We start from the raw sequence: 8684 nt of genomic DNA, 5'->3' as shown, positions 1-8684 counted from the left end.
AATCTAGAAACCTTAGTACTTTATATAGTAGAAGAAGAAATTGTGAAGATATACAGTCGTCGCTGCAATCCTAATCATTTGTTGGCAAATAAAAAGAAGAAATTTAAAAAGAATATTTTCTCGCCTACAAATTATTTCTTTGAATTGGGTATAGTGAAACCTACAATTAAGCAATTATACGCGAGAATTTGATCTGTTGCCGAAGGATTTAATTTCTATAGTTTAGGCGTAATTTTTTACAATAAAATATACATAATTTATTTATTTAAAAAAAAAGTTAAAATTGCATGAAAGTTGTATTTTTTTAGTTATGAGCAGGGCTCGGCAATCTAAACTGAGGCCACAGAAACCTCAAGCAAACCGTGTGGCTTCGTAAGCCACCTAAAACGCCTCACTGTCAGCCGAGTGGCTTACTAAGATAGCAGTAGGACCGCAGCCAGTCTAAGCCACCAACAGCCGTGGTCATATTCAGCTGCATCAACCTAACGTAACCCTCCTCCAAAATAAAAGGAGCAGCTACCTAGCACAGTTAGGATTTTCAGACAACGGTCGTGCAATCAAAGGGCTGGTTTTTCTGTTGTTAGTTTGACCGCATAATCGAAATATTACTATAACAGCGAGTTAGTTAATAATAAAAATCTATTGAAAAGCATTTAAAATTGGATTTATTTTCTAATAAATTTGTTTAACATTAAATTTTTTAACAATATCTCTTCTGACAAATAAATCATTTTGATATTTGCCTGTCAACTTGTTGAAATCATTCCTGTGACTAAACCTAAACATGGAGAATAGTTATTTCTCGTATCGTATTATAAACGGCTTTCCGCGGATATAGAATGTACAATTATAAGATTAAAACTAGTTTTTTTAGCCCCGTGGTGCCGAAAGCACCGGCTAAAAAAACTAGTTTTAATCTTATGATTGTACATTTCTATATTCGTAGAAAACTGGATATAATACGATGCTAGACATAGTTTTTTCGTATTCATGAGAACCGGTTCCTATCCACCGGATTCAAATGAATACGAGAAAAAAAATTATTTATCAGCTGTGCTAAAATAAAAATAAAATAATTGATCTCATTTCTCGAAACAGAACAAAATGGGGTAAATTAATAATTAGACACTTTTTAGCCATTATATTTTAATGTGAAAATCATTTCTTTCTCCTAATCTTCATATTAAACCTACAAATTGACTACAAAGGTGGGGGTGCCCTCCCTCCCTCTCCAAGACCCACAAGAAGCTACACTTTAGAAGAGAACCATATCAGTTTATATAATAGGATTTATGGACAGTAAAAAGGATACATTTATAGAGAAGGAATGGTAATACGCTGGTTATACCCATTTGTAGATAGTCTGGCATATTATTGATTGATTTGTGAAGATAGTCAAACCTAAACTATTTCATACTATGCTTTTGGACAATTTATTTTTCTTACCTGTCATAGCCTTTCTCATCCAGAAATTTTATAATCTTTTCTCTTGATGAATCTAAAAATGCCAAAAGTAAAATCATGGTTCTTAATTAACAATAGCTTGAATTAGTTAGAGCTATTCATTACTCTTTAATTTTATTATCTTCCGTCTTACTGCCTTTTAGTGGCAACATTGAGTCCATGGGGCTTGGTTGGTTGCTAATAAAGTCAATAAATATACATATGATCAAAAAAAAACTCTACATTCGCCCATCACATTTTTATTTAAACTGCTCCTATTGTGTGTAGGCTTTTAAGAATTCTTGTGAAAATTCACGTCAAAATTAATAGCACAATTTGCGCATTGTCCTTTCGGACTGTCTACTCAAAATATTGTTACATCTGAAGATTTCCCTAAACAAGTAGTATATCAATTTTGTATATTCGTATTTTATATATTCTAATCTTCGCCTTTTCATGAATGGCTATTTTAGTAGTAAATATGTACTTTATTTAGTCGGTCTGTCGGATAGTGATGCCTCCTGTACCTTTTTGAAAAATTCCAGCAAGATCTGTTTCAACATCAAGTACTTCAATATCAACTTTATCCCAAGGAATACTTTCAAGTACTGCCAGTTCGAATCCCTCAATATCAAGGACAAACAGGTTGACAGTGGGGTTACCAAGGGCGAGCAACAGAGAGTACAATGGGAAGCACTGCATCTAAAAGGAAAAAAAAATTTACTTTTGATTTCAATACATATTTCTATTTAGCACAATAAATGTATATTTTTTTAACAAGAACTTAAAGTCTTTATGAGATACTTAAAAAAATTGCTTTGGTTTCTGCTTTTCACATTCTTTTTTTGAAATGTTCTATGCCCCCACCCCCCTTATTTAAAATTTCATATTCATTAAATAATCATGATGAAAATTTTTATACTTTAAATTGTGTAATATTTTCATGTAGGTACTTTTCACATTGTAAAAAGATTTAAAGGAATGTAAATTTATCATTGTTAATTAACCTCTATTACAGAAGCTCTTTCTTGACTAGCAAAACCAGCAGTTGTACTGAAATATAATTAAATATTATACTTAAATATCTATAACCAAAGTTAGTAATGGTTTCAATATAAAATAAATAAGATGAGTATATCATGTCTAGAAAAGTGTCAAAATAACTTTAAATCAAATGATTTTTTTTAACTTTAAAGAAAAAAATGTAATTTTAAAACAAATATTGGTATAATCACTCGTCATTGATCATAATTAGTTTTTTAAACCCTGCAGGGCCCAACTAAACTAAAATTTGAATTTGTTTGTGATTCATTTTAAGTAAAAAAAAACTGGCAGAAAAATAGAATAAACTTACGAGATAGCAGAAGTGTTGCTCATCATTACATCTCCGGCACTGAATCAAAAAAAATTTTATTTGTGAAGGAAATGCAAATTTTGTTTTTGGTAGAGGTTATTCTACTTTTACCCTTTGATTCCTTCAATTTTATATTTTTAATTCCATCAACAACAACTTAACAAGTAACTTTTTTAAAAAATAGCTAAAATTATCAAAATATGATACAAACCTTTCAAAATCAAATTTAGTAAAATAAGGTCTGTCTTTTGTACCAAGGCAGGTATGGATAAGATGGGCTTGACGGTGAACCTAACAATAAGATAAACATAAATGTTATTAATATAGTAGCTGATCTTCATTAGGACATTATCATAGCAACACATCTGTCTTGAAGTGTAAATGGAAAATATGTGCCCTATAAGAAGAAAACAAGAGACATTTATATCAAGATTAAATGCTGAAATTTTCAAAATATTCTAATAAGGGTTTTTTGAGAAAATTAGATTTGAAAATTTCAAGTTCAATTTTCATCCCCTAGAAGTTATCGCATAATCATGATAAGAAAAGCAAAGATTATTTATTTAAAATTTTGAACAAGTTTGCTTGTATAAAGTTCTTCATAAAACCACTCCTGAAGGGAGTTAATTAATGGCTATTTTTATCAGTTGCTTTGTTAAGGTCACGGAAATTCAGCCTTAAAATAAATCATTTATAGAGAGATTTTATGAATTTTGTAATCATTATTTAAATTACTCACTTGCTTGCAAAGATTATACGTCAGTGGCATTGGTTCAACTAAAATTCCTAAAAAAAATAAAAAATTTAAACACAGATTGTACAAATACTAAATAATTTCTTAATAGAATTGTCCTACCAATTTGAAACTAACCTGTCCATCCATAATGATCTTCTAGAGGTAGAGTGACAGAAATTTCACAATCATAGGCTCCAGCTTCAACAAAGAATCCATTCTTAAAAAAATAATCATTATTTTAAAGAAGTTAATGTTCTGCAGTTTAATTTGTGAAATCTTATAATATTAATAAATCTGATTGAAATTAATGTTCACAAACAACCAACCTGCAAGACATTTTCCCTAGTTGCTACCATCATATTTACAACAATGGTGACTTTACCCTAGCCTCTAAGAATATCGCCCCAAGAAAAGGTGAGGATAAACCCCAACACTTTAACCACAACTAATAAAAGCAGCAAAGACCAGTAGATTCTGTATTATGCGAGATCATAGGCTTTATTAGGACAGACATACTTACCCTTTTATCTTTAAAAATCATTTCCATAACATCTTTAGCTTGCTGTGCATGTTTTGTATTGAATTCTAAAACAAAATTAACAAATTAAAAGGACTGGAAATTTTGTTACTTTTTGACAATTGTTTTCGGGTTATAAAGACATCAATTATTTTGTAGACATATCTTTAGTAAAAAAAGTCACCATAGATGACATATTCGTGAAAACCTCATTTACTCTTAAACATGAAAATGAGGGATGAGGAGAGGAGGAGTGGGAAAGAAAATCCCTAAAAAAGAGATGGATGATACATCATTTTTATGACGTCACATTCAGCGAATTGTTCATCTTCCATATAAATAGTATCTAACCAACTTAAAATTAGATTATCCGCTTCTAGAATTTATCGAATAGAATGAAAAGTGTTCTCTAATGCTTAGGTTTAGTCCCTCCCTGTTCCTACTATACCTGTAGCATTCTCGTCTCGTAGATTATAATACGTATAACTTTTATTTGGTTTTATCATTATATCTTCTCGTAAAACGTCTGCAAAATAAAAATAAATATTGATTATTAAAATTAAAGAAATAAAAAAAGTATTATATTTATAAATTATAGTGTAAAGTCTAGCACAGACCAAGCCCAATTGACTTGAACACCTATATTTAATATGAGAATGTACTACTAGAGGATATTTTAGTATATTGGTAAGATAAAATGCGTTGTTTAAGTCAAAATAATTGTTAAGATAAAATGCTTTGTTTAAGTCAAAATAATTGTTAAGATAAAATGCTTTGTTTAAGTCAAAATAATATTTTTGCTCTTTACCTGGATGACCCTGCCAGGTTTGCTGGCATCCTGTGCCCGCCAGAATGGAGATATTAAAAAATTCCAACTCTCAGTTATGTATCATACACATACTTAAAAAGTCACGCAGTTTGGGCTCTTTATCTTTCACACACGGAAAATGAGATAGAAAAAAACGGAGGGGGGTGGGGCGTTCAACGCCCCCTCCCCCCCCCCCCCGACCGTTAAGGGTTAATTGAAAATAACTGTTAGAGGTAAGTTTCGTGTGTTTATAATTCACTTTAGGCCAAGTTAGGATATATTGGGTAAAGAGTAGCTTCACAGGGTTAAGGCTCCTATTAGACATAAGGAAACAAGGATGACAACATCCATAAAAGCGCTAAAACGGTAGGACAAACGGACATTAACTCTTATATAGTGTCAGAACTGAATAATCAGAATATAAATGTATAAGAGTTGAAGGAAAATTGTAAGTAAATTTGTTAAAAAAAACTGCTTTATACAGGATAATGTTAATGGACATACTTACATATTTAGGACTTGATTATAGAGTTGCTTTGCTTATAACATTATACTTTGTTGTCCCAGGAATCAATATATACAAAAAATCAGATCAGTTGGATGATTAGATCACATACAAATTTGTTGTTAAAAAAGTAAAACAATCAACATGTTTAAAATGGACGTTCGGAAATTTTGGTAATGATTATAGAGTTGCTACGCTTTCTAAATCGTACCTAACTACTAGAGGAATCATCATGCAAAGTTTGAAATCGATAGGACAATTATAACATGTCTAAATTAACGAATAAAAGCTATCTATCTCGGACGTACGGACGGACTCGCTATGAACTTTGAGGGAAAGCACAGCCTGGCAAATTGTAACTAAGGATTGGTTGTTGATTGTTGAAATAAACAATAACTTACGTGATAAATGAGGATGGTCTGCTTCAAGACAGTTTAAAAGAGGCCTGGAAAGTAATAGTTATTTCTTTCATCGTATTATAAACAGCTATCGGCGGATATAGAATGTACAATTATAAGATTAAAACTAGTTTTTTAGCCCCGAGGTGCTGAAGGCACGGGCTAAAAAAACTGGTTTTAATCTTATGATTGTACATTTTTATATTCGTAGAAAGCTGGATATAATACGATGTTAGACATTGTTTATTTTTCGTATGGATGAGAACCGGTTCCTATCCACCGGATTCGAAAGAATACGAGAAAATAGTTTAATTCAAAGAAAAGATATCTTTAAAACTATAAAATATACATAATTTACTTAAACATATTAAAGAAGAAAGATTAAAATCTACTTTTTGCTAGTTACTATCAGACAAACTGTCAGTAAATCACTAAACATGACATTATACAATTATTGTACGGACATATCATAGATATAGAGTAGCTGCCATGACATAAAAGAAAACCTGTGTTCAAAAGTGCTATAAATAGTTGTTTTATCTTTAGAAATCATTAAATGCTGTACTTGAATCTAAAAAAGAAAATATTATATTTTTTTTAAGATAAGGAAAATGGAAAAATTTGGGTACTAATAATTCTACACTCTGTTTTGTACGCTTCTTATGGACATAAATTGAAGTAGCAGAATGATTGTAAGTACGTTAATATCTGGGGAACCATTAGAACAAATGTGTTGATACTGCTCGGAATTATTTTGTGAGGGGTTGCATTGGTGATAAACCTATCCCCTTCCTCACGAAAAAAATATATTTAAACCATAAACTGATAACTAAATTTTTATGAGTGCCTTTTAATCAATGGATGTAGATTATAAGTTGATATTATGGCAGGGGTAAAATTATTGTTAATCTAGGTAGCTAACTTTGATATGATTAATTGGTCAAATTGTTCATCCAGTAGGAGGGGAGGGGATGGGATGGATGTGGGAGATCGTCATTTTTAAAGGCTACACTTTTAAGAGTACATGATAATCTGGTGTAAGATCCAAGTAATAATAAATTCATTATAAGAATTGATTACCTGCATATCTTTGTAATTAAATTCATCTTTAAGTTCTCCCTGCAAAAATAAATATATTTCAAAGTTAGTATGTTTTTCAACCTATTTTAAAAAAATACACTATTCTAAGACATGAAGATATATTTCGAAATTAGCAATCATTTTCAATTCATTTTGTCTCTTGTAGAAGTGAATTAAGCAATATTAGCTTGGTCGTTTTAGAATACATATAGTAATACATTTTATTTGCCTCTTATTTTACCATCCGCAAAAAACTGTGTATAACACGATGCAATAAATAATTGTTCTTTATTACTTATTTATCTTGTTTACTTTCTCAAACTCTTTTTCTTTCGTCTTTCTTTCTCTAATGTATAACTCTCTTAAGTTTGCCCATATGTTTAGCAAATTTAAACAGCTTCGCTACCATAGGACATGAAGTTTCTTGTTTTAAAACAAGTATGCCAACATTCATAAAAGTTTAGTTAATAAAACAATGCTAGCGATCATGAATAAGTAAATCATAAAAAAAAACATTTCTAAAAAAAAATACTCAAAACTTCTTTGGCGAACGTACATGTCAATAATTTTAAAAAATACTTACTTTTAGGTATTTTTGTACAATATCACAGTCAATTCCATAATTATTCCAAGTACCATCCTTAACTAAATAAACAGAATTGATTTTATTACATAAAAAAAAGGAATAATTATTTTTAAACTTTATATTGCCTTCAATTATAACACATAAAGACTTGAACTCCTTGACTACGAACTTGCTACTAAATATATGAACATATGAATATATTGTTTTTTAAGAGCAACTTTAACCTAATATAATATTTACATCTAGAAACTTGTATCTACAAAACTTATACATGTGTTAGTTATTGTTATAAATACCTTGATGTAAATTTTCCACAAGAAAAAATCCGCATGAACCTAAGGACAAAATAATAAATATACTCTTCACATGATATTTATTAACTCGACATTTAATTAGATTCCAGTCCAGGTCTTTTGGATATTGTAGTCGGGCAAATTTAAAATCCATTTCTATCACTTTTTAAAAATAATTTAACTTAATTTTGGATTAATTAACTAATTACATTCACTTCTATTATCAAAGATTTGTTCATTGGTTTCCAAAATAACTTTCGTTTAAACTGACTACACAGCTTCTCGTCTGCACTTTACTGCAAGTTGATTCAGGGATTAGGGACAATATATTGGAAATATTGCATGGAAATACATTTATGAAAATTTCATATTCGTATAGTTTAATTGAAATCAATCAAATTGTGATTAAATGTTATTTTTTTTGGGGGAAATATAAAAAATAATAATGTTGATATATCCCTTATCCTATGCATATGAGAACCATAAAATTTCCTAGATGACTCGAGATCATGACTTGCTTTTTAATGCACCCCGTACAACAATGATTTTAGTGTTTCTTCGTTTACGCAAATATGTTTTGCTATAGAAACCGCACGGCTTAGAATACTCAAATAATAAAAAGAGACACTATTAATACAACATAAAACCTTAATAACAAAACATATATTGATTATTTTGTTTTTGTAATTTTAGGCGGATGTATCAAAAACAAGGATGACAACATCCATAAAAGCGAAGCACTGAAACGGTAGGCAAAACGGACATTAACACTTGTATAGTGTCAGAACTGAATAACCAGAATATAAATCAGAATAATAAAATCAGAATATAAAAGAGTCGAAGCAAAACTGTAAGTAATTTTGTTGAAAATCTGCTTTATACAGGATAATGTTATTGTTCATGGACATACTTATATGTATAATATTTATAATATGTTTAAAATGGACGTACGGACATTATCATA

General features: G+C 30.0%; 1 protein-coding gene across 1 annotated transcript; it reads right to left on the bottom strand.

Annotated features, from left to right (window-relative positions):
* Nucleotides 1-642: 642 nt before the first annotated feature.
* Nucleotides 643-8020, bottom strand: LOC145325164 (uncharacterized). Its single transcript, XM_080168025.1, has 15 exons — nucleotides 7724-8020; nucleotides 7425-7486; nucleotides 6842-6880; nucleotides 6268-6332; nucleotides 5765-5808; nucleotides 4499-4576; nucleotides 4054-4118; nucleotides 3669-3750; nucleotides 3537-3583; nucleotides 3009-3088; nucleotides 2798-2836; nucleotides 2451-2496; nucleotides 1971-2145; nucleotides 1447-1498; nucleotides 643-778 (listed from the first exon to the last, which is right to left on the bottom strand). Exons 1-15 carry the CDS (start codon nucleotides 7872-7874, stop codon nucleotides 673-675), a joined length of 1131 nt encoding a protein of 376 aa, XP_080024151.1. The 5' UTR covers nucleotides 7875-8020; the 3' UTR covers nucleotides 643-672.
* Nucleotides 8021-8684: the final 664 nt, after the last annotated feature.

This window comes from Acartia tonsa, chromosome 7, assembly GCF_053477335.1.
Source record: "Acartia tonsa isolate MP-2025a chromosome 7, ASM5347733v1, whole genome shotgun sequence".
Classification (NCBI taxonomy): domain Eukaryota; kingdom Metazoa; phylum Arthropoda; class Copepoda; order Calanoida; family Acartiidae; genus Acartia; species Acartia tonsa.
Note: the sequence above shows the minus strand (reverse complement) of the source record. Positions and strands in the feature narration are given on the sequence as shown.

Coding starts and splice junctions, on each gene's coding strand:
- LOC145325164 (XM_080168025.1), bottom strand. CDS start 7,874: ATGGATTTTAAATTTGCCCGACTACAATATCCAAAAGACCTGGACTGG. Junction 5,809..6,267: donor TATAGCACTTTTGAACACAG/GTTTTCTTTTAT, acceptor ATTACTTTCCAG/GCCTCTTTTAAACTGTCTTG. Junction 2,497..2,797: donor AGCAACACTTCTGCTATCTC/GTAAGTTTATTC, acceptor ATTATATTTCAG/TACAACTGCTGGTTTTGCTA.